The sequence below is a fragment of the Scylla paramamosain genome, chromosome 10 (assembly GCF_035594125.1).
Source record: "Scylla paramamosain isolate STU-SP2022 chromosome 10, ASM3559412v1, whole genome shotgun sequence".
Taxonomy (NCBI): Eukaryota; Metazoa; Arthropoda; class Malacostraca; order Decapoda; family Portunidae; genus Scylla; species Scylla paramamosain.
The window spans coordinates 4,821,831-4,848,800 of NC_087160.1; the positions used below are offsets into that span (position 1 = coordinate 4,821,831).

The 26,970-nt window shown below is 40.8% G+C and overlaps 1 protein-coding gene across 5 annotated transcripts in view; it reads left to right on the top strand.

Moving 5' to 3' along the window:
- LOC135104138 (2',3'-cyclic-nucleotide 3'-phosphodiesterase-like) overlaps nt 1-26,970 on the top strand; it is a 39,718-nt gene that overhangs the window by 706 nt on the left and 12,042 nt on the right. For 3 of the 5 annotated variants that reach the window (XM_064011169.1, XM_064011168.1, XM_064011172.1), the window contains exons 2-5: nt 1,406-1,737; nt 7,577-7,698; nt 8,302-8,566; nt 23,691-23,856. In XM_064011169.1, coding sequence (XP_063867239.1) covers nt 1,438-1,737; nt 7,577-7,698; nt 8,302-8,566; nt 23,691-23,856 — 853 coding nt within the window. In that variant the 5' untranslated portion in view covers nt 1,406-1,437. The other 2 variants (XM_064011170.1, XM_064011171.1) reach the window with 2 other exon arrangements.

Genomic DNA, 26,970 nt, shown 5'->3' on the forward strand with positions numbered 1-26,970 from the left:
GTTAGCGGTGAATTATAGGCAGGGCAGAATTAAAAATGAACAAACAGGAATAGGGTGTGAAACTGATATAGTGAAGGTGATAGAGGACAGGTAGAGAAGATGGCTGATACATGTAGAGAGGATGCCAGAAGACAGAACACCTCGAGGATTGTTGTATAGAGAAGTAGCAGGAGGAAGGCCAAGAATTACAGTCAGTGAGAGCCGATCTTGTGTCTGGACGGTGCACGCTGCTCAGGGAACGCGTTTTACTGAAGGCCTCCCAGCAAGTATAAAAGAAAAAAAAAAGAGAAAAAAAGTGGGCTGGGGCAGATTGACTTATCGGCATCTCAAGGGCATCTTTCCTCCTCAATCATGCCCAAAGCAACAATGACCAGTATTAAACTGATTACCAGTGGCAGTGTTCACTGTCTTTGTTGGTCAGCTCTGTTCTCAGAGTGAAACATTCTGTTCTGTTCATGCTTTGATGTTTGTAGTGATGAATATGAGGCAGACAAGTCACAGTGATATCATTCCATCACAGAGCTTCACATGTTGTATTTGAATGGTGCTGATATAGCAAAACATGTGAACTTAAAAACATGAAACTTTCAGAACATCATATGAAAATTTGTCAAGGAAGGTGGTGAGTAACTGTTTTTTCATAACCATGGTGGCGGCATCCCTTTATCTTTATCTAATGGGTTCTAGCTTCTCTGTGAAAGTAGTTGGACTCTTTATCCAGCTCTTACAGCAAGGCAACTGAAGGGAAGCAGTGGGGATGCCATCACCGTGGCTGTGAAACTATAATTCGTCACTGCCTCCCTTGACAAATTTTTGCAGGAGGTTCTGGAAGTTGCACATTTTCTAATTCACATGTTTTGCTGTATGGAAGTGTTGAATACTGACTAGTAATTAATAGTGGTCGTTGTTGCTATGGGTATGAGTGAGGAGGAAAAATGGACTTGAGATGCCAACAGATCAATTTGTCCCAGGCCATTTTTTATGTTTGCTGGGAGGCCTTAAATAAAACATGCTCCCTTAGCAGCACAAGCTGCCATGACACAAGATCAGTATTCGCTGACTGTACATGGAGAGGGTCAGTGAAGGAAGTGCCTGGAAGGATGACTTGACAACAACTGACTCTGGGCTACAAATAGGAGAGCATTGCCAGGATTCAGAACACTCATGTGTAATATTGGACTGAAACTCACATCCATCTACCTAGTAGTGAGCAGTTTCCTCTCATTCTGGCAAGCTGCTTGTAAACTTTCATCATGTCACGTTGAAGAGAATATTGAGAAAGGGAGCTAATAGTCTTCAAACTGTTCAGTACATTTAGAATGAGAAGAAGCAAGATACATTAATAAGCATTTAATTTCTTCAAATAATATTGAATTGGTGTTTTACTTTAAATATTTTCTTGCAGCAATCTGTGAGTCTCTACAGGAAGAGGAAAGCATGGGACAGATTTATAGTGCAACATCTTCACTCTTCAGTAGTTGGTCTGAAAAGTCCTTTGCAGTTGTTCATGAAGAAACTACTGCTTCTGTACACCCTCCAGATCTTGCTTCCTTCACACCATCAACATATCCCCTTGCAACTCCTCGAAGGGCACTGTGCCGCACCAAGAGGTCAGGCAGTACCTCACCAGACCATGCAAGAGAGCCCCCGACTAAACGACTGAGAAGAGATTGTCAATATTTAAACTTTCCATTTTTGAATGATGATTTCACTATTGATTTTGTTCAGAAAAGTAAGGTAAAGTATTTTAAGAATTTTGTTTTGATTTAAGAATTAAAAAAATATCTACTAATAGAATTGCCTGATGATAATAAGTTTAATCTAACCAGATCTAACTGGTGTGTTTGTCCCCTTTATTCACAATAAAAGACTAAATGCAAGAAATGGAAGGTGATACTGATAGCCAGTAATGTAATAGCTGTGGTTGTTGCTACTTCTGTGGCTGCTAATGGTGATGGTGATGTTTTGTAATGTTGATGGGAATGACATTGACTAGCTGTAGCTAAACTCTTTATAATCTCTCTCCACTATTGCTTTACTTTGCAGTTTTAAAATATTTAGCTGCTGTTTATATTTTCTAATCACATGTATTTACCTAGTTGTATTTACCCTGTTGTGACATACAGAAAAAGAGCTATGCTTGTGCTGTCCCATCTCCATATCTATTTTTATCTGACTGTCTTAAATTCATTTATCGTATTTGCATCAATGACTTCTCTGTCCAAATCATTCCAGACCTCCACGGTTTTATGTGGGAAGCTATTTTTCTTAACATTTCTTCTACAGTTTTTTTTTTTTTTTTTTTCCCCTCCAGTTTTCTGTGTATCCCCTTGAGCCTCTTGTATCCCACGTCACCAAGTCATTCCTATCCAAGTTTTCTGTTTCAATTATCACTATATTGTATGATCAAATCACCTCTCTCTTTTCTCTGTTCAAATGTTATAAGACTCCGTTTTGACAGTTTTTCTTCAGATGATAGATCCCTCAAACTTGGAGGTAACTTTGTTGCTGCTCCTTGTATCCCTTCCTATTTTCTTATAGATTTCTTGATGCCAGGTGATCACACCACAGCTGCATACTTCAATCTTGGGCATATCATGGTCACAATCAATTTTTTTTGATAATTTCATCCAGATGTGTAAATGCTGTCCTTATGTTTCTCAGTAGGTTATATGTTTCACCTCTAATCTTGTTTATGTGTTTCTCTGGTGACAGCTTATCAGTAATAATTACACCAAGGTCTCTCTTCTGTTCTTTTGCTAGTTCTTTCATTCCCAATGAATAATCTCTAATCTTTCTTTTGCCACTCTTGCCAAATTCTGTTGCACTGCATTTCTTTGCATTAAATTCCATCTGCCACTTTTGGCTCCACTACCAGATCTTGATTAGGTCCTGTTGAAGTGCTGTGCAATCTTCTTTTCTATTTTTCTCGATAATTTTGTATGATGTATATGTGCATGTGTATGGCACTGAATGTAAGGAATGTGTTCAGATCAGTGATAAGGTTTATTAGTAAGAATGGGTTACAGTACTACAGCTGCTTTGCGCGATGGCAGTACTGTAATCAGCAGTTTGGGCTTTTGCCATGTAGAGCCAAACTGTGTGTATTGGGAAGTGCAAGATGAGAAAGCAATCAGGTCCACTAATTCTTGCCTGCATGTTGTGTGAACTGTTAGTAATTCAATTAGTTTAATCCAATTAGTAACATGCTGCATTACATCCAGTGGTGCTAGGCTTTTATTGGTTTTCTTTCTAACAATCTCAGATCCCACCTTTCCCTGAGATACAGCATGGTAGGTTTAAGTCACTTGTTGCTGGCTGTTACTTTAGAGTAAGAGTGGCAGAGAAGGGTGGTTGAATGAATACTGTGGAAGGGCAGCTGGGAGCAAGAGTTATGTTCTACCTGTGTTGTTAGTTTAGAGCAGGACAGGATTAACATCTCCCCTGGCAAATGTTCTTGGCCCCTTAAGGATGTGCCATGGAAGGTAGAATGGTCATGACATAATGAGGTGGGGGGAAGTCTGGCTGCATCCTCTTGTCCAGATGATCCTTTGTGTCATGACTGAGACAACGACTAGGCAGTGTACTCCCATTTAGCCCATGTGTCCACAGGCCCAGGGTGAGGGCATCTTATGCAGGTGCAGTGGCTAGCCCAGCCCACATAGCCAAAGGGTGTATATAAGCCTGACCAGTTGCGCTTACAGTTTGTGCCCATGTCTCACAATGGAGTGACTCTTTTTCAAGATGCACAACATCACCACCTTAGGTACCAGCCCACTATTGGCTGCACCTTAGTTCACATGGTTGCATGAGCCTCACCACTAATCACAATGTCATCAACAGTGCTGGCATCTCACTGCAGTACCTCAGGCAAAAATTCTTAGGTCACTTGGTTGCATGGGGAGGCTATTGCCCAGCCGCACATTGGTTCAGAGATGTTTGGGTCTAGGTTGGACCTGTTTTCAAGGCCAGTCAGCCAGTTTTCAAGGGAGATTACTCCATGTTCACACTCTGATTCTTACATGTTAGCCCCCAATCCTTGGCACCCACTCAGAGGTGGCTCAACCCTCTCCTCAATTAGCCACCTTTGCTGTTGCTGTGCCTTCTATACCTACCCCGAATATGGGCATGTCATCTTTGTTGCCACTTAACTTTAACTTACCAATTGACTTCTCTAAAGATGATGAGACTCAATCTGCCAACCACCCAGGGGAGCCAGATACCTCCACTCCAGACTTCCATGAGATGGTGGAATTTGTTGTCTCCTGTTTCCCAGAAGCAGAAGAGCAATGTGTGGAGTCAGTTCAGGCAGACACACCAGGTACACTTAGACAACAAGAGATTTTCCATGCTCCTAGTTCACACAAGTGAGACCAATGGTTTACTTCGTTGAAGCAGCCTGCCAGATACCCATCTTGTCGATACCTCCTGCACGTATGCAGTGAGCAGCCTTAAAGAAGTAGGTAAGGCCGCTAAGCTAAACCCTGTCTTACCCCTCTCCCTTACCACTAAGGGAAGAGAACCCCAGGTTTTGCCCAGCAGGCAGAGGATGAGGGAGGCACAGAATTTTTCTTTTTGGACCCTGGTAGCCTTTTACTGACTTTTACAGTCCACGATGCCACCTCCTGATACTATAGCCATGGCAGATCAACTCTTCAAGAGTCTCCAAATAGCCATGGTGGATCAGGTAAAGGATTCAGCCTTTGCTTTAGTGAGTGTGAAGGCATTATGCAGGGAGTCTTACCTCTTGTATCTCCCTCCATCCTTTAAGAGGTTCTCCTTAGACAGTCCTCCATAGATTCTGGTCTTCTCTTTGATGAGGATAGAATCAAAGAAGCCTTGAACAGGGCAGATAAAGCTACTTCTTTGACCTTCCAGCAAGCAGCAGCCAAGGCTCTCACTAAACCACGCCCTATTCCAGGTAGAGCTTTGGTGGAGTGCAATCCCAAGCCCTCCACCTCAGGAAACCCTTTCTCCTGGCAACAACAACTGGCTCCTTCTCCACACAAGTCTTGAGGTGGACCAGGTGTCTCTTCCACTTTTAAAAGGGGAAAGAAAATTTTTTTTTTGGAAGTGAATCCCCTATCTCCACTCACAAAGGTGGCAGGTAGCCTTGCTTGAAACTGTGGTGAGTGGAAGGCCACAGGAGCAGAGGATTGGGTACTTGCTATACTGGAGCACAGTTGCTGAATCCCTTTCATCACATGTCCACCCCTGCGGGCCGACCCAGTGGATTTTGGGACTTGCTCACCAGATTCTGAGAAAGGAAAAAGCCTTGGACACAGAAATATGACTGCTCATAGACAGAGTAGTGGAGAATGCTCTCCCTCCACCAGGATTCTTCAGATGTGTCTCTGTGCCTACCAAGGCTACAGGGGGCTTTCACCCAGTCAGACCTCTCAGTCCTTAACAAGTATGTCTTCAAGACCAGATTCAGGATGGAGACAGTGAGGACAGTTCTTGCAATAATACACAAGAATAACTGGATGGTGTTGGTAAATCTAAAAGATGCCAACTTTCAAGTGCTTGTCCATCAGGAAAGCCTCAAGGTTGCTATGTTTTTCTTCCTCAATGAGACTATAGAAAGGGCTCAAGAGTCTCTATCTGAGGACCTCTTTCCACTTCTCCAGGTAAGGGCCCACAACATCTGTGGTATCACCACCTCCTTTCTCTTATGGAAAAATAAATCAGTTTCTATTATTTTGGATGTGGCTTGCTGGAAGACACCTTCAGTCTTTGCTGATCACTACCTGAAGGACTTCCAAAGAATGGAGGAGGACTTTGCTGCTCAGGGCCCAATTGTAGCAGCTGGTCACGATGTGTCTTAAGGTCCTCCTTCAGGGTTCAATGACACTCTCCCCAGAACAAGGTACATTGTAGACATTCAATGTGAGGTCCAAGTGGCACTATCACTCCCCACTACCTCATCACTTTCAGGACTCTCCTACTCAAGTGAGTTGGTTGCCGACTCTTAATAATGTGGACTCTCATCCTCTTATTTTCTTTCCATGACATCATCCCTCCTCCTTAAATCTGAAAATCTGCTAAGTAGAAGAAACAGGTATTATGTGAAACAAATCACCTTTTTAATCCTAAAAGGGATTTTTCACTTACATGTTTCTTCTATGCAAACTGTCCCCCAACCTCACCTCTTCATGGTGGTTGTCAGCAAGGAATGAGGGTATGTGGGTCATCAGGGTTGCCATAGCAATACTGACCATAGTTTTCTAATGGAATTAAACTTAAATGTGGGAGGGATGAGTTGGATGATACTGGGGAACATGTAATGCCAAGTAGAAGAAACAGGTAAGTGAAAAAATTCCTTTTAGGATTAAAAAGGTGATGTTGCTTAAAAATATGAAAATATGATAATGATATTAATGGATGATTGGCTGGTAAAGAAGACAGTAAAATCAAGTGTGAGCAGTGTGAGATAGGCCATGTAAGGGATGGATATATAGTAAGAAGATCTTAAAGGGAAGAGGACTGACATTGGAGCATAGTAGAGTGATTGTGTGTGACAGAAGCAGATGGAGAGCAGTTGTGAGTGCAAGAGGAATGACATTGCCCTGCAAACTACAAAGGAGGTGCCACACATCGATAATCTCACACAGGTGTGGAGCAATTGGGTGTGGTAGGGGAGGGTACTAGCTATGAAGGAGCCTTGTTTTGGACCAAACTTTCCAAGCTGTACTGCTAATCACTGTAAAGTGAGGGCCTGAGAACTTTCTCTTCTCTCCTAGGGACCAAGGGGTGAAGAGAGTGGTGTGAATGAGTGTGAATTTGAAAGTTATGTGCCTTGTTTTGGCTGTTCCTCTTTCTAGGAGAGACAGCTGTAGTATGTGCTCGTATTTATATTAATGAAGAAATCCTTGGAGTTGAAAATGTTGGTGATGCAGTCAAGGTAAGAGTATGAAGCTATGAATTTCTTACATTGCAAGAAAGAAGTTAGAGAATACAGACTTGTAACTGAAAATGCTGAGGCCAGGTCTAAGGCAGATAAAATTATATTTAAAATACAGAGTTTTAAAAACAGTGGGCCAAAGAAAAGTTTGTTGGAGAATAATAGGAAAACAAAGGGATGAATACAAATTTCAGAATGCATATATATTGGAATTGTCCAACTCTTAAGGATATTAAGTGAAATAATGATGATGGTGGAGATAAATAAATAGTTGGAGTAATTAAAGGATAAATTTTTGGGAGAATGAGGAACAACAATGTTGTAATCAAGAAAAAGTATTTTGGATAAAATTAAAGCACCAGTAAGATTGTCATATGTATTGCACCTAGCTAAATGCTTCAGGTTCTGAGTGATTTGGAGAAGCTAAATATTCATAGATATAAAAGCTTATGTTAAACTATATGTTTGTTTCTGTGGTGCCTCACTACCTGTGGGAGCATCCACCAAGAAGGTGGGGCACAGCAGAAGAGACTTGTATCAAACAATTCACAATTGAATCTAGTATTTTTCAACTAGCTTTCTTACTTAAAAAAAATATAAAAAAAGTGAAAACATTGATTTTATAGAGTGAATAATATCTTAAACATAGACTAAAGTGCCATGTTTTATCAGGTGATGTTCATCATGAAGGGACTGCCAGGCTCTGGAAAAACCTTCATCGGTGAAGTCATCCAGGAAGTATATAAGGATACGTGTGTATGCTCTGCTGATCACTATTTCATGCAGGATGGTGTGTAAGTACCCTTATTTGCTTTATCCTTGATATTCCCCTCATGTGGAGGTTAATTTGTCATATACTAGATGTGTAAACCTTGATTTATAGCCTGAGAACATAGGGTGGGTTATTAGATATAAAAAAAATTTTCATATGAACTAGAGAGTGTAGTGGCAGTTGAGGAAATTGAAATGGGAACATTTACTTATTCTAGACAATACATGCATCTTAGATTGATAATTTGATTCAGCAGTGCTTTGAGATGCCTCATAATTTTGTTGCACAATTAATTGCCTCTATGTTTTTTAATGTATCTTCTGCATCACTGTATTGAAAAGCTCAGATCATCACAATATAAGTACCCCATCAAAAAATAGTTATAATTTGTATACATTTTTATTTGTATCCTGTTACTTTTTGTTGAAAAATCTAATTAGTATTTCCATGCAACCAGGTTTTTTCCCCACACAAGTGGCATGGCCCATTACTGTTATATTATTTGTAAAATGCATTGTAGTGTACACTAGTGAGCACACTATATTAGTTTTATGTCCACATGCTGAGGAAGTATTATTTAACTTTTTTTTCTTTTTTTTTTTTATGTACATCTTTATAATTACAGATATGAGTTTGACAGAGAAAAACTGAAGGAGGCTCATGAATACTGTCAGCAGCAAGCAGCCAGTGCAGCAGAGCAGAGCATTCATGTCATTGTGATAGACAACACCAACCTGAAGCACTGGGAGATGAAGTTTTATTTGAATTTAGCAAGGACTCACTTGTATATTCCTGTGGTGGTGGAGCCGCAGACCACTTGGGCAGTGCATCCTGCTGAACTTGCTGTGAAAAATATCCATAATATCCCAGAGGAAATATTATCAGACAAGGTGAGAAGACTGATAATCTAAATGTTTGCCAATCAACAAACTCATTCAATGAAATCTTCTTTGGTGATTTCAGCAGAATCCATCTTTATGAAAATGTATTAATCTTATTTCCCTTTCTTAAAAAATCAGGAGGAATCATATACAGTCTAAACTTGGTTACTGAATACCTCCCTTTTCAAACAATTTGGTTTTCAAACAAAATTTTGAGCTAATTATTGGTTCTGTTGCAGTACCATAATTCGGTTCAAGAACAAAGTTACTTGATTTCAGATATTTAAAAAACATAGCAGAAGTTGCTGTTTATTACTAATTTATAGTTTCATATAAATATCTACTCATGTTTATATAATTGGAGGAGAGACGCTGAGTGTAAGGTAGTAATTCAGTCTTTGAAATGAGGTAAATGTGATCCCGTTGAAAAGCCTTGATGTAAACAGTTTTCAGCACTCAGGAGTAATCCCAAGCCACCTGTGGCTTTCTCGATGAACCCCAACGCCATCACAACTGCACAACTGCATTTTTTCAGTAGCTTTTCCCAGCAGCAAGATGTATAAGTGCTATGATCATCTTAATTTTTTGTGGTAAGTGGGTTGGTTTTCTCTGTGTCCTTCTGTAAGGCTTCCCTCACTAGATTGGTCTAAACAATATCTACTGATTATTCCTGTGTCACTAAGTTCATTCATTACATCCTTTCTGGATAAATCATTGTGAGCTGGAGATGTTGTGAAGTAGCCATCTTGGCTGTGGGAGTATCTGTTATATAGCTGTTAAGAGAGTGTAGACTGGTGTCTGGGAATGGATTAATCCATTTTACATTGATTCCTATGGGGAAAATTATTTGGTTTTCAAACATTTCGGATTTCAAACAGCATTCAGAAACAGATTAAGTTTGAGAACCGAGGTTTCACTGTAATTGCAATATATATATATATATATATATATATATATATATATATATATATATATATATATATATATATATATATATATATATATATATATATATATATATATATATATATATATATATATATATATATATATATATATTCTTACAAATCTATTGTTATTCTTACATTGTCTAAGAGTTATTCATCCAAATCCCTTTTGAGCTGTCTTGGACTCAGATGCATAGTATCATGATCACACTATCAGCATATCAATGTTTTAACAATTAGCATGCTGAAACCATAGCTAAGATGTTTTTAGTTCCAATCCCCCATTAGTTAGGGACCATCCATTCTTCTCTCCTTGTTACAATCACTGTTTACTTAGCAGAGAATACATACAGGACAGTCTAGGAGTTATGATCTCTCAATCTTCCATGAACCTGAGGGGAGCAGTTCTGCTTTTGTACTAGCATGTGTGTGTGTGTGTGTGTGTGTGTGTGTGTGTGTGTATTCACGGTACAGTCTGCTGCTGGTCTCTCTCGAGACAGCTGGCCGCCCCCCTATGAAAAGAGTTCAGAGCTTATACTGACCAATCTTTAGGTTGGACCAAGACTGCTCATACACAACACACCGGGACAACGAGGTCAGAACTCTTTGACTTACATCCCGTACATACTTACTGCTAGGTGAACAGGGGCTATATGTGTAAAGAGACACACCCAGGAGGCAGTAGACAACTGCCGAAACGATAATTACTCCCAGTGAGGTCTAAAGCACTGTTCAGGGGGTGCTGTGAACTTATCATTAAACCCAGCTGTGACCTCACTGAACATTTCCCTTTGTGTCTCACAACACAAGGGGGCAGTCACAGCCTGCCCTCTAAAACAACTCTCTTTCTCTACACAAAACTACAAGCACCTGATAACACACACACCCTCCACTCAAAAATTTCAAAATTATCATGGCGACTCCTACACCAGCCTCGGAGTCCCCATCTGGGGAGGGGATCACAAATGTCCACAGGTCGGACTGCCTTTCTGTCGATGACCCTAAGTGTCTTGACACCCTCCTCAACTTTTTCTTCATTAACTTCTGCAAAATTCGTGGTCTAAGATCTAATTTTCAATCTTTAGAACACCACCTCTCCTCTTCTTAACCTCATCTTCTTTTCCTCAATGAAACTCAGATGTCTGAGGCAACTGACAGTAGCCCCTTTTCTGTTCCCTCTTACTTTCTCTATCCTCATTTCTGATCCAAAGCTGGATGTTGCCTTTATGTGCGCAACGACTTAACCTGCTCTCGTGCCCACGCTCTTGAATCTTCCGAGTTTTCCACCATCTAGCTACGACTACAGAGTCACTCTCAAACTAATTTTATCTGTGCTGTATACCTCTCACCTAACTCCTCTGACTATAAGAAATTCTTTGACTACTTAACTTCCAAAGTGAGCACATTCTGACCCTCTTCCCTTTTGCAGAGATGTCCATTCTTGGAGACTTCAATGTTCACCACCAGCTTTGACTTTCCTCTCCCTTCACTGACCATCCTGGTGAACTAGCCTTCAACTTTGCTATCCTCCATGACCTAGAGCAATTGGTGCAACACCCTACTCGTATTCCTGACCTTCTTGGAGATACGCCCAACATTCTTGACCTTTTCCTGACCTCTAATCCTTCTGCTTATGCTGTCACCTTTTCTTCTCTGTTGGGCTCCTCCTATCACAATCTCATGTCTGTATCTTGTCCTATCGCTCCAATCCCTCCTCAGGATCCCCCTAAGCGAAGGTGCCTCTGGTGTTTTGCCTCTGCTAGTTGGGGGGACCTGAGGAGGTATTTTGCTGATTTTCCTTGGAATGACTACTGCTTCCGTGTCAGAGACCCATCTTTGTGTGCTGAGCGCATAACAGAGGTAATAGTGTCTGGCATGGAGATGTACATTCCTCACTCTTTTTCTCGACCTAAACCTTCCGAACTTTGGTTTAACACAGCTTGTTCTCGTGCTATACATGATTGAGAGGTGGCCCACAAAAGGTATTTGAGCCTTCCATCACCAGAATCTCATGCACTTTATATTTCTGCCCAGAACCATGCCAAGTCTGTTCTCTAACTAGCCAAAAACTCCTTCATTAACAGAAAGTGTCAAAACCTTTCAAGATCTAACTCCCCTCGTGACTTCTGGCATCTAGCCAAAAATATCTCCAATAACTTTGCTTCTTCTTCTTTCCCTCCTTTATTTCAACCAGACGGCACCACTGCTATCACATCTATTTCTAAAGCTGAACTCTTCGCTCAAATTTTTGCTAAAAACTCTACCTTGGACGATTCTGAGCTTGTTCCTCACTCTCCTCCACCCTCTGTCTGTCAACATCTACCTTTCCTTCTTGCTGGAAGTTTGCCTACATTCAGCCTGTTCCTAAAAAGAATGACCGTTCTAATCCCTCAAACTACCGTCCTATTGCTTTAATTTCCTGCCTATCTAAAGTTTTTTAATCTATCCTCAACAGGATGATTCTTAAATATCTATCACTTCATAACCTTCTATCTGATCATCAGTATGGGTTCCGTCAAGGCCGCTCTACTGGTGATCTTCTGGCTTTCCTTACTGAGTCTTGGTCATCCTCTTTTAGAGATTTTGGTGAAATTTTTGTTGTTGCCTTGGACATATCAAAAGCTTTTGATAGAGTCTGGCACAAAGCTTTGATTTCCAAACTATCTTCCTACGGCTTCTATCCTTCTCCCTGTAACTTCGATCTCAAGTTTCCTTTCTGACTGTTCTATTGCTGCTGTGGTAGACGGTCACTGTTCTTCTCCTAAATCTATTAACAGTGGTGTTCCTCAGAGTTCTGTCTTGTCACCCACTCTCTTCTTATTATTCATTAATGATCTTCTAAACCAAACTTCTTGTCCTATCCACTCCTACGCTGATGATACCACCCTGCACTTTTCCACGTCTTTTCATAGACGTCCAACCCTTCAGAAAATAAACATTTCACGCAGGGAAGCCACAGAACGCTTGACTTCTGATCTTTCTAAAATTTCTGATTGGGGCAGAGCAAACTTGGTATTGTTTAATGCCTCAAAAACTCAGTTCCTCCATCTATCAACTCAACACAACCTTCCAGACAACTATCCCCTCTTCTTCAATGACACTCAACTGTCCCCCTCTTCTACACTGAACATCCTTGGTCTGTCCTTTACTTATAATCTGAACTGGAAACTTCACATCTCATCTCTAGCTAAAACAGCTTCTATGAAGTTAGGCGTTCTGAGATGTCTCCGTTAGTTTCTTTTTGTCCACTGTGTCCCTTACCATCAATTCCTTCTGTTTGATCACTTTCTCAATTTCCTTATTTAAATCTGTCTTTTCCTTCTTTTGCACTTCTATGATTTCTGTAAAGTTAACTTTTCCTTCCTCCAGATTTGATGTTCACTTTTCATCCCTATCACATCATTTTCCTGTTTTTTAACAATATCATTGTTTTCCTTCAATTTTGTTTTTAGATCGGCGCATAGTGATTTCAATTCTTTGTTTTCCTCTTCCAGGTCATGTTTTTTTTCTATTTTTTTCAGTCTTTCAATGAGCTCACTGTTCATCCCCTCCATTAAAACCCACTTTCCTTCCTTGCATTTTTCCATGTAGTTCATTGTCTTCCTCAAATCCTGGGAATGGTGAACCTGTTGGCAACATTCCGCTCCCACCTATGGCGTCCACCTTGCTGGAGGTTTTACTCATTTTATTACGTCTATTATTACTTAAATTTTCCCTTATTTTTATTTCTGGAGACAGGACAACTTTACTTGAGCACAGCTCCTACCTGGGAACACATTCTAAGCTCAAAGTGGTGGCCGTGGTCAAGCAAAATCTTTCTCTGCTGGAGCTTGGATCGCTGCTTGTTTACTCGACGACGAGTCGTGTGTGTGTGTGTGTGTGTGTGTATTTATCTAGTTGTGGTTTACGGGAGGGGAGTAATCTCATAGTATCCTGTCTCTATATCTATCTAGTTTGGTCTTAAAAGCATGGACAGTTATGGCATTGACAACGTCTTCACTGAGTTCATTCCATTTGTTCACACTTCTGTGAAGAAAACTATACTTCTTGATGTCTCTTTCACAGCTAACTTTCTTCATCTTCTTACTGTGCCCTCTTGTACTCTTTGTGTCTAAATTTATAAAACATTCTTTGTCCACATTTTCCATACCATTTATCATTCTAAAGATGTTTATTAAATCTCCTCTCTCCTATTTTCAAGGGTAGGAATTTCCAACATTTTTAATCTCTCTTCATGGGTCGACTTAATCAACTCCAGAACCATCTTAGTGACTGCTCTTTGTATTCCAATTTTGTAATATTCCTCTTTGTATGAGGAGACCACACCACTGCTGCATATTCCAATCTTGGTCTTATCATGGAAATCAACAACTTTTTATCATTCCTTCATCCAAATATGAGAATGCCATTCTTACTCTTTTTAACAGATTCATCGTCTCTCCAATAATTGTATCAATGCGTCTGTCCTGAGTCAAATTTTCAGTAACTGTTACTCCCAAATCCACTTCCTCTTTTGACTTCTTTAACTTCACACCATCCATCTCATAATGATATTGTATTCTTTTCTTATTCTTGGCAAATTCCAATTGCCAAGGTTTCCTCCATCTATTTATCTTATTTAAATCATCTTGTAGTACCATACTGTCACTTACATTTTCTACCCTTCTCATCAGCTTAGCATCATCTGCGGATAAGTTCATATACCTATCTATTTCTTCATTCATGTAGTTCACATATATTACAAACATTATCAGTCCCAACACTGACCCCTGTGGGACACCACTAGTTACTGAATTTCAGCCAAGATGAATTTTGGTCTTGTATTGCAGTTCTCATCTCTCTATCATCCAGATAATCCTCCATTCACTCCAGCAGTCTTCCTGTAATTTTTCCATAATTTTTTATTTTACATAGCAATCTTCGGTGTAGTACTTTGTCAAACGCTTTCTTCAAGTCTAAGTAGACACCATCCACCCATCCATCTCTCTCCTGCACAATATCAACTACCCCTGAATATAAGGACAATAAGTTCATGGAGCATGATCTTCCCCTCTTAAATACAAATTGACAATTTACCAAAACTTTATCTCTTTCCAAGTGTTCCATCCATCTTTCCTTTATTGTTCTTTCACATAATTTTCCTACAACACTAGTCAAGGACACTGTTCTATAATTCAGTGGGTTTTCCTTATTTCCTCCTTTGAAAATTGGTGTAATATTTGCTCTCTTCCAATCTTTTGGTACTCTTCCCTGTGATAGTGATGTCACCTCTAGATTGAATTTTATCAGCCAGTTGTTTTCTACATTCCTTCAATATCCAGTTTGATACTCCATTTGGACCAATTACTTTATTTACATCAAGTTCTTCCTTCATCTTAAGTATTTCCTCATAACTGGTTGGGACTGTACTTAGTATATTCCTCACCAACTTATCCCTTTCAGCATCAGACTCTACTTCCACAGTAAATACCGATCTGAAACTATTGTTCATAACCTCCGCCATGTCTTATGCATCTTCATAGATTTTTCCCTCAACTTTCAGTCTTGATACACTTTCCTTCTTCTTCATCTTCCCATTGATATGTCTAAAGAATAGTTTGGGTTCATTTATACACTTATCTATTATATCTCTTTCATAGTTTCTTCTCTCCATTCTTATTATCTCAACGTACTTGTTTCTAACATCAATATATTGCTCCCATCTGCTCTCAGTTTTCCTCCTCTTTTATCTATTCCAAGCATTTGACTTACAATTTCTAGCCTCTTTGCATTTTGTATTAAATCATTCTTTATCCTTTCTACATCTTGCTTCTCCTCTAGGTACAAATTTCTCCACAGCAGAATTATATATCCTTATAAATTCATCCCATTTTTTCTGAATGTCTTCTGCATCTTCAAAGTCTTTCCAGTCCACAGCAACAAAGTACTTTCTTAATTTTTCAAAGTCAGCTTTACTATATTTAAATCTTTCCACCTTATAATTTTCATCAGTGATTACATTTTCATTTTTCAAATAAAATTTCATCATCACATGATCGCTGTTACCTAGAGGGCTATTATAGTGTATAGTTTCAATAATTTCCATGTCCTTGGTAAACACTAAATCAAGTCTTGATGGTTTATCTCTTCCACTAAATTTGGTATCACAATCAACCCAGTGAGTCATCAAGTTTTCCACCACCCACTTTAATAGCCTATTACTCCATGAGTTCTCACTTCCAGTAGTTGTCCATGTCTCCCAAATTATCTCCTTACAATTAAAATCATCAACAATAACTATATCACTACTTTTCATCACTATCTTTTCAAGATAGTTTATCTACCAACCTCTCTTCATGCTCTTCTTTTTGCCAAGCATTGGTCATAGGTGGCACATACACTCCTACATAATTCATTATCCTTCCATTTTCACTTCTGATCATCACTTATAGAATTTCAGATTTGTCTTTACTTTTTATTACCTTCTCCACTTTAACACATTTTTTTAGTCAGAATGATCACTCCACCGCCTCCCTTGTCACTTCTATTTTTCATCCATAAATCATATTTATCATCACCAATGTCAGGAGTCCCTCATTCATTTTTCCATTTTGTCTCACATAATACAACAACATCCGGTGTGGTTCTGCTTAACAATTCATTTAATTCCATTTTAGTTAATATTAATCCATTTACATTAATATAACATACCTTACTTAATGTTTGGTGTACCATTTCTTTATTCTTGTATCTCTTACTCTCCAGAAAAACTTCTTCTCCTCCTCCGTTCGTTGTTTTTTTTTTGTTTAGCCTCATTTACTAGCTTCTTTTGCTTCAATCTTTCAGTCTTATTCATATCCCTGTTTATCCATACATTCCTATGTTCTTCATCTCCAAACAACCTCCAAGGCCCATTAATTACTTCTGCTTGTTCCTGTGTTGCAAACCTTATTCTTATGGTTCTCATTTTTTCTTCTTCATATTTCCCAATTTTATGGAACTCTTCCACTTGCTTTACTACCTGACTGTCTTCACCCGTCACTTTCTTCAGTAACTTATTCAACAGGTTCTTTTCCTTTTCCTCTCTTTGAATTCTGCTTACTATTTTCTCTTTCTTTAAACCAAATACAATTACTTGTTTATATTTTTCTACAGTGTCTCTCACTAACTTTTTCTCTTCTTTAATAACATTTACCACTTTCTGTCTGAGGTTTTGTTTCTCATTTTCTTGTTCTTTTATTTTCTTTAGTGATTCTTCTTCAAATTTACGTTTATTTAACCACTTGTTTTGCCTCATTTCCACATCCTTTACATGCCTTCATTTCCTCATTTCCTTTCTGAACAGTTTCTAATTTTTCCTTTATTTGTTTCTTCAAACAGTCATTTTCCACCTTCAATTTCTCATTTTTATCTTCCATCTCAATCAGCTTTACTGTAATAATCACCTGTTCCTCACCTGTCACCTTCTGGTGTCCCTCCAATGTCTTTATTCTCTCCATTAGCTTGTCCATTTCTTCTATGTGTGTGTGTGTGTGTGTGTGTGTGTTAATGAATGAAGTAGACCAACCTAAGAGAAATAAATGGAAAATAAAGTGCTCACAATGCCATTCTCTAAAAGAAATTGGAGAGCCATGTGGGATGGCCAGTTTAGTTTTTGAAGTGTCTTGATACTCAACTTTCAAAACAGTTCATATCAACTTTCAAAACAGTTCATATGGTAAAGGTAAAGTTGGCAGCATATACTACTGCTGCCCATGGCCTCAGCCCTCATCTCTGTCTCATTGGCCTCTGAGGCCGTGATGAATGCCATCTCTTACTCCAGGATACAGAGCCATTGTGACATATGGGTTTCCACAGTTTACCTTCTCCAGGTTTACCAAGGTACCCATTTATTAACCAGCCTGAAGAAACTGGGTGAGCTGTGTGCTATCTGCCCAAGCCTGGTGTGAAAGAGTAAAAATAATGTTTAATTCTTGTATTAGTAAGGTGGAAGGAATAGGGATGAGAGCAGATTTTTTTTTTTTTTAATGTTGGAGGGACACTGGCCATGGGCAACAAAAATCCAATAAAAAAAAAAAAGCCCACTGAGATGCCAGTCCCAGAAAAAGGTCCAAAGTGGTAGTCAAAAATTGAAGAATAAGCGTCTTGAAACTTCCCTCTTGAAGGAATTCAGGTCATAGGAAGATGGAAATACAGAAGCAGGCAGGGAGTTCCAGAATTTACCAGAGAAAGGGATGAATGATTGAGAATACTGGCTAACTCTTGCATTAGAGAGGAGGACAGAATAGGGGTGAGAGAAAGAAGAAAGTCTTGTGCAACGATGCCGTGGGAGGAGGGGAGGCATGCAGTTAGCAAGATCAGAAGAGCAGTTAGCATGAAAATAGCAGCAGAAGACAGCTAGAGATGCAACATTGCAGCGATGAGAGAGAGGTTGAAGGCAGTCAGTTAGAGGAGAGGAGCTGATGAGACGAAAAGCTTTTGATTCCACCCTATCTAGAAGAGTAGTATGAGTGGAACACCCCCAGACATGTGAAGCATACTCCATACATGGATGGATAAGGCCCTTGTACAGAGTTAGCAACTGGCAGGATGAGAAAAACTGACGGAGACGTCTTGGAACGCTTAACTTCATAGAAGCTGTTTTAGCTAGAGATGAGATGTGAAGTTTCCAGTTCAGATTATAAGTGAAGGACAGACCAAGGATGTTCAGTGTAGAAGAGGAGGACAGTTGAGTGTCACTGACGAAGAGGGGATAGTTATCTGGAAGGTTGTGTCAAGTTGATAGATGGAGGAATTAAGTTTTTGAGGCATTGAACAATACCAAGTTTGCTCTGCCCCAATCAGAAATTTTAGAAAGATCAGAAGTCAGGTATTCTGTGGCTTCCCTGCCTGAAATGTTTACTTCCTGAAGAGTTGGATGTCTATGAAAAGATGTGGAAAAGTGCAGGGTGGTATCATCAGCGTAGGAGTGGATAGGACAAGAAGTTTGGTTAAGAAGGTCATTGATGAATAATAAGAAGAGAGTGGGTGACAGGACAGAACCCTGAGGAACACCACTGTTAATAGATTTAGAACAGTGACTGTCTACCACAGCAGCAATAGAATGGCCAGAAAGAAAACTTGAGATGAAGTTACAAAGAGAAGGATAGAAGCCATAGGAGGGTAGTTTGGAAATCAAGGCTTTGTGCCAGACTCTATCAAAAGCTTTTGATATGTCCAAGGCAATAGGAAAAGTTTCACTAAAATCTCTAAAACAGGATGACCAAGACTCAGTAAGGAAAGCCAGAAGATCACCAGTAGAGCGGCCTTGACAGAATCCATACTGGTGATCAGATAGAAGGTTGTGAAGTGATAGATGTTTAAGAATCTTCCTGTTGAGGATAGATTAAAAAACTTTAGATAGGCAGGAAATTAAAGCAATAGGATGATAGTTTGAGGGATTAGAATGGTCACCCTTTTTAGGAACAGGCTGAATGTAGGCAAACTTCCAGCAAGAAGGAAAGGTAGTTGTTAACAGACGGAGCTGAAAGAGTTTGACTAGGTAAGGTGCAAGCATGGAGGCACAGTTTTGGAGAACAATAGGAGGGACCCCATCAGGTCCATAAGCCTTCTGAGGGTTTAGGCCAGCTAGGACATGGAAAACATCATTGCGAAGAATTTTAATAGGTAGCATGAAGTAGTCAGAGGATGGAGGAGAGAAAGGAACAAGTCCAGAATCGTCCAAGGTAGAGTTTTTAGCAAAGGTTTGAGCGAAGAGTTCAGCTTTAGAAATAGATGCGATAGCAGTGGTGCCATCTGGTTGAAATAAAGGAGGGAAAGAAGAAGAAGCAAAGTTATTGGAGATACTTTTGGCTAGATGCCAGAAGTCACAAGTCAAGATCTAACTTGCAGCCCTTAGGCTGCAAGTTAGATCTTGAAAGATTTTGACACTTTCTGTTAATGAAGGAGTTTTTGGCTAGTTGGAGAACAAACTTGGCATGGTTCCAGGCAGAAATATAAAGTGCATGAGATTCTGTTGATGGAAGGCTTAAGTACCTTTTATGGGCCACCTCTCTATCATGTATAGCACAAGAACAAGCTGTGTTAAACCAAGGTTTGGAAGGTTTAGGATTGAGAAAAAGAGTGAGGAATGTACGCCTCCATGCCAGACAACCTCTGTTATGCGCTCAGCACACAAAGACAGGTCTTTAATATGGAAGCAGTAGTCATTCCAAGGAAAATCAGGAAAATCAGCAAAAATACCTCCTCAGGTCCCCCAACCAACAGAGGCAAAATGCCCAAGGCACCTTTGCTTAGGGGGATCCTGAGGAGGGATTGGAGTGATAGAACAAGATAGAGATGCGAGATTGTGGTCAGAGTCCAATGGAGAAGAGAGGGTGACAGCATAAGCAGAAGGATTAGAGGTCAGGAAAAGGTCAAGAATGTTGGGCGTGTCTCCAAGACAGTGGTCAGGAGTACAAGTAGGGTGTTGCACCAGTTGCTCTAGGTCGTGGAGGATAGCACAGTTGAAGGCTAGTTCACCAGGATGGTCAGTGAATGGAGAAGAAAGCCAGAGCTGGTGGTGAATATTGAAGTCTCCAAGAGTGGAGATCTCTGCAAAAGGGAAGAGAGTCAGAATGTGCTTCACTTTGGAAGTTAAGTTGTCAAAGAATTTCTTATAGTCAGAGGAGTTAGGTGAGAGGTATACAGTACAAAATAAATTTAGTTGTAGCCAGATGGTGGAAAACTCGGAAGATTCAAGAGCGTGGGCACAAGAGCAGGTTAAGTCATTGCGCACATAAAGGCAACATCCAGCTTTGGATCGAAAGTGAGGATAGAGAAAGTAGGAGGGAACAGGAAAGGGGCTACTGTCAGTTGCCTCAGACACCTGAGTTTCAGTGAGGAAAAGAAGATGAGGTTTAGAAGAGGAGAGGTGGTGTTCTACAAACTGAAAATTAGATCTTAGACCATGAATGTTGCAGAAGTTAATGAAGAAAAAGTTGAGGGGGTGTGTCAAGACACTTAGGGTCATCATCAGAAGGGCAGCCTGACCGGGGGACATTTGTGGTCCCCTCCCCAGATAGGGACTCTGAGGGTGGTGTAGGAGTCGCCATGAATTTTGAAATTTTGAGTGAAGGGTGTGTGTGTTATTAGGTGCTTGTAGTTTTCTGTGGAGGAAGAAAGTTGTCTTTAGAGGGTAGGCTGTGACTGCCCCCTTGTGTTGTGAAACACAAAGGGAAACATTCAGTGAGGTCACAACTGGGTTTAATGATAAGTTCACAGGACCCCCTGATCCAGTGCTTTAGACCTCACTGGGAGTAATTATCATTTCGGCAGGTGCCCACTGCCTCCTCCTATACAATGTCTTGTGCATTGAGGCTATAAGAGGGGAAGGCATGCATTAAGCAAGTTTAAAAGAGCAGTATCCACATAAATAGCAACAGAAAACAGTAAGAGATGCAACATTTTGTCAGTCATTGAAAAGATTAAGATGCTTTGTTAGAGGAGAGAAATTGATCAGACAAGATACTTTTGATTCTGCTCTGTTTAGGAAGGCTGTATGAGTTAAACCTCCCAATTTGTGGGAGCAGTACTCCATTCATGGATGAATAAGGCTCCTGTATAAACAACTGGGAGGGAAAAATTATTGGCAGAGGGCAGTGCTGTATGAACTTGTGGTAGAGCCCCAAGGCCTCAAACTCCTTTAGGCCCCACATCATCCAACCCCATGCGAAACATATGATCTCCTTTCATACAATTTATTACAATAAAATTACATTAATATTGCAAAACAAGCAATTAATGGAGTAACAATGAGAATAATAATAATGTGTAACACAAATAAAAAGTTGCATGGGGCCCTGTTTTTGATGGGCCCTTAGGCTGCAAGTACTGCAAAGTATGGAAGAGAGATTTAGAAGGATAACAGTAAATGGTGACTTTAATAGCAATATGAATTGGCAGGACATGAAGGTTAACAGTACTGGCAACTATTGGGATAATATGTTATTAGACTTAACTTAAGAAATTTTCCTGTGACAACACATCACATCCAGTACCAGAAAGAGAGGCTTAGATGAGTCATCCATATTAGACCTACTTTCATAAGGCAAAAAGACCTTGAAAACATAATTTGCAGTTGCCCATTGGAAACAATTAATCACTTGTTGCTAGTATATGATGTAAATGAACAGGAGGACCATAAGAAAAAATGAATTATGACAAAGGAAACTATGATGAATTCTGGAAGCAGTAAATTGGGAACAAGAATTAAAAGGAGACATAGACACACAACATGAAAGATTATATGAAATTTATATGAGAGGAATAACCAAATAAACTCCCACTTATAAAGAAAGGCAAAAAGAGGAGAAAGCACTGGTTTGATATTAAATGTTCTGAAGCCAAGACAACCCAAGAGTTATGATGGGACAGATAACAGATGACACAGCAGTGACCAGACTTGTGAATGATACAAGCAGGCAAGGAATTAATATCCTAGAATCAGAAAACTAAAAAAGTTGTGAAAAAGACATTATTAAAATGAGCATTTATTAACCAAAAATTCTTCTGCAGCTACATAAAAAGTTAAATCAAAGTCAAGGATAAGATGCAAAGTATAGCCAATGAAGGTATGAGCTATGTAAAAGAAAAAGAAATATGTGGAGTTTTGAACAAGCACTTAGTCTGTATTTATGAGGGAATTGCCATTTCAAGTAGATAACAGGATACAAATTACACCATACATTAAGGAAAACATCCCCATGATTAAAAAGGAAGTAATAAAGGAATTAAAAAACCTAGATAAAAGGAAGGCTGATGGATCAGATGAAATATCTAATTAGTTGTTCAAAGATTATGCAAAAGAATTAAGTGAGCCTCTATATAGAATATTCAGTCCCTAAATCAAGGCAAATGGGAGGAGAAATAATAATGAAAAGTAATGAAAAAAAGATTTGGGAGTAATGATGATTCAGGACACACTATCACCAAATATCACAAGATATTTGGCTGTACGCTATTTGGCTCTATGTTAACAAACACCAAGGTGGTGTCTAAATATATGGATAAAGAAATTATGAAGAAAATTTCAACAAGCTTGATATGTCTTAAATTGGAATATGCAGCAGTAGTTTGGGCTTCACATAGAAAAAAAAGATATGTGGAAACTTGAAAGAATACTGAAGATAGCGACAAAGATGGTATCAGAATTGAAAGACTTGAAGAGATGGGATTACCAATACTACAAGAGAGAAGAGAAAGAGGAGATGTGATAACAATGTACAAATTAGTAAACAATATAGAAACAATAGATAGAAATGATTTGGTACCATATATGGAGGAAGGAGAGAGATGGATGAAGGGGCTTGGGAAGAAAATAAAGAAGAGTGAATGTTCGAGTGACATCAAGAAATATAGCTTCCCGTATTGAACTACTGAAATCTGGAATGATTTGAAGGAAGAGGTGGTTGTGGCAAACAGTGTACACATGTTCAAAGAAAAACTGGATATATATGGTTATGGATACAAAATGAATTGTGACTTGTGCCTTGTACAATGCAAATAAGTAAATACACACACACACACACACACACACACACACACACACACACACACACACACACACACACACACACACTATGATAAATAAATGCAAAAAAACAGAAGGATAAAATTGCTAGCTTTCCACTCCTGTAGGAAATGCAAGGTCACAACTCCACATCTCACCTCAAGTAGTGCCCACTCACTGTTTGGTGAATGGGATTACAGTGTGAAAGAAGACAAACCCAACAAATCATTATCTGGTAGAATGATGGGTGTGAGTGAAAGAGGAATGTATGTGCATGTGTAAAAATATTTAGGGAAATTAATTTTCTTTTTTTAGATAGCATATTTTCAAATGTTCCATTGTGTTTGCAAACTGTGTGAAACCATTATGCCAAGACAGGAAGTCCCTTTGGCCAGTCTTGTCTGGGTTAATTCCCTATGTCCACCTCCCATATTTATAATAAATGAATTTCTGTTTTGTAATGGAGAACATACTTCTTTATTTAATTATGGCAAAAAATTTAGATTTGTTAAATTGCTCTGTTTAGTTTTGTAAATGATTGTCTATTTTTTAACATTATACTTTTTAATGTCTCCTCCACTTGCCTTGGAGAAATTCTGTTTTATGAATTTATACATGGATCATAATTATATATTTCTTCCTTTTCTGCTGTTTTCAGATCAAAGCATACCAGCCGGTACTACCCATATATTATGGATGGTTTCTGAATGAAGTAGACTCAGAAGAGATTTGCTCAATTGGCTGGTCATGGTTTCAAAAAGCTCTAGGAGTACAGGACTTTGTGGAACACTTTTCACAAGCTTTCCAGGCTGACTCCAATGAGGGTAGGCTGAATTTTAATACAACAATTTTTTCCTTGTGTAAATTTGTTGCATTGTGATTTGTGGCTGTTTTAAGGATAAAATGAAATTTTCATACTACCACAGTATTTGTAAATATTACAGTGTGCTAAATCACTGTTGATATAATTTTATACTACAGTACAACTGGTATCATTATGTGCCTGATGATACCAGTTTCAGCTTGTACTGCTGGCACCATCTTTTACTGCTTGTACTGCTGGTCGTTGGTCATTGGTAGCATGGCTTGAGGGATCCAACTTCTGTTGTATCCTTTGCTTAGTTCCTGCAGTCTCCCTCCTTAAATTATAGTCTTATGGAATCACATGATGTTGTGATTTTGTCAGTATATTTGATAAGGAGAACAAGTACAGACTGGACTCCTGAACTCTCCTGGACTCTGTCAGTAGACTACCCTGTGTGAGAGGTCACTGCTTATTTTATCTGATGTGGAGTTTTGCAGTGAGAGATCAAAAGGAGTGAAAATAAAGAGGAAAAATTAACACAGAGACAGATGGATCATCATGAGCCCTTGGGGTAATCTGATTGTGTGCACAGGTGTTCTCCCAAAGGACAAACTGACCTGGTAAGTCTGGGAAGATGAGGTGAGATGCAAGCTGTCACTCAAGATTTTCTGAAGCAGCACCCCCACTAATTTTAGCTACGAGCTGGCACTGTTCATTTACCGCAGTAAAAGTAGCCTTAAAGTTTTCAAATGTAGCATGGTGTTTGTTGCTTATTGTTTCTTGAATGCTGCTATTTCAGATTTTCTATTCTATACTTCCTGGTTATTTATTTTTATTTTTATTTATCTATTTATTTTTCTGTATTTTGTCAACAATGTCCTTTTTAGTATTTAAAGGTTTCAGATGGTGGCACGGTTTCTGCTGCTTTGTTCTTAAATGTTGCTATTTCAATCTTTTATACTATATTTCTGTCGGGGCTGGAATAAGGAAAGGCAGGAGAAGCGTGGCGAGGTTTACTGAAGGTAAGTATCCATGTACAGAGAGGGTACGGGACAACCTGTCTCCGTCCCGGCTGAGTAAACACTAGCTCCCACGCGCCGTGATACGGCCGGAAGTTGAGTGTTGCCACACACCCCCACACTCTCCCCCCAATTACACAGGAAGCCCAAAGTGGGCGGTGTAATGGCAAAAACAGAAAATACTTCAAATGAATCAGACCAAGGGTTACAAGCACATGGGGGGCGAGAAATAAATAAACACAATGTGATCCGTCAATGGCAAAACACTATGGGCGTGCGACACTCACGGTGCCACTTAAGGGGTGGTGTCCCCTAATACGTAGTCGTAGAGGTGACGTGGCGCCCGTCTGGAGCGCTGGGGCCTTCTTTGAGTAGGCGGGGTGGGGTCAGGTGTTGCAGCTGCCCCGTCATCGCTTGCCTGAGTGTGCGGTTCGCGCGTGAGCGGCCGTAGGTGGCGCCTGTTCCTGATGGTGGCGCGCCCGCTGCCGTCCAGCCGCACCAGGTACTGTCTGGGTGCTGTAGTCTCCAGCACAGTACCTGCGCGATCCCAGCGTCCGCTGCTGGGGTTCTGGATGTGAGTCCGTTGGCCAGGTGTAAGGGGCTCAAGGTTGTGGGCTGACTGGTTGTGCCGAGAGGCTGCGTTGTCCCCAGAGCGGACCAAGGCCCGTTCGCGTTCCCGCAGAAGCCAAGCCCACCGCTCGCTCACTTCATAGAGAGATGTGTCGACAGGTATGGCATCCCGCAGCTGACGTCCTGTGAGCAGCTGGGCTGGGGAGGCTTCAGAGCCCTGCGGGGGGGTGTTGAGATACTGCATGATTGCCCTTGCAGCAGCGTCGGTGTCCAGGGAGCCATTCCGGGCAGTGTTGCCGCGTAGTAGCCTCTTCGCACACTTGACTGCCGCCTCTGCTCGGCCGTTGGACTGGGGATAGTGTGCGGATGAAATCCTCAGGCGTACACACCAGGTGTTGAAGAAGCTCCTGGATTCCTGGCTAGTAAGGTTTGTTCCTCCGTCACACGACAGCTCCTCTGGGATGCCAAAGCGCCTGAACCACCGTCGAAAGATTGCTATCAGGCGTGCGCTGGTGGCATCGCCTGACAGGTGCTCTACCTCGAGCCATCCCGAGAGCCTGTCGGCAAAGGCGATATAGGTGTGGCCATCCAGTTGAAATAAGTCTGCCACTACTTGTTGGAATGGATATTGCGGGGGTGGGGTGGGCATCTGGCTCTCTGCGGGGCTGGAGGGGGCGTGCGTGTCGCATACTGCACATTGGCGCCTCTTCTGCTCCACCTCCGCGTCAATCCCTGGCCAGTAGACTGACTGCCTCGCCCTGCGTAGCATGGAGTCCCTGCCCTGGTGCCCCGCGTGCAGGTTGGCCAGGACTGTGCGCCTGAGGGCTGCAGGCACGACTAGTCGCGGGTGTTTCTCGTCACAGGTGTACAGGACCACGCTCCCTTGGGAGGACAGGTGGCGCCGCATCCTGAAGTACGGGCGGAGGGCAGGCGGCTCCCAGTCCTTGCGCTCAGCCCACCCGTCATTGGCCACACATTCCCTCAAGAGGCGGTACTCCTCGTCCTGTTCGGCTTCTTCTTCCACTTGACGAAGGTCTACGACATGCCCCATCTCATCTTCAGCTGCTGCGACTGTAGCTGCCGTCATGGCTGCGCATACCAGCTCTTCCTCGTCTTCGTCCGACCTTTCTGGTTCACCTGACAGGATCGGGTAGCGCGACAAGGCATCTGCCGCACAGTTGGTGTCGCCCTTCAGGTACTTGATGCGGAAGGTGAACATTAGCGTCTTCTCTTTCAGGTTGAGAAGCCGGGGATTGGCTATGTCCTTGAGCTCCTTGTCCCCAAAAATTCTTGTGAGGGCCTTGTGGTCTGTGACGAACGTGAGGTTCTTGCAGCCGAGGAGGAAGAGGCGTGCCTTCTTCAGAGACCAGGCGATGGCGAGTGCCTCTCCCTCGAGAGTGCTGTAGTTCTTCTCAGCTGCTGTGAGATGTCGGCTGCCACAGAGCACCAGCTTCCACCCGCCGGGGCAGCACAGTGGCGACTTCTCGGAGACACACTCACAGTACTGCTGCAAGATAACGAAGCCAATACCTTGTCGGCTGTAG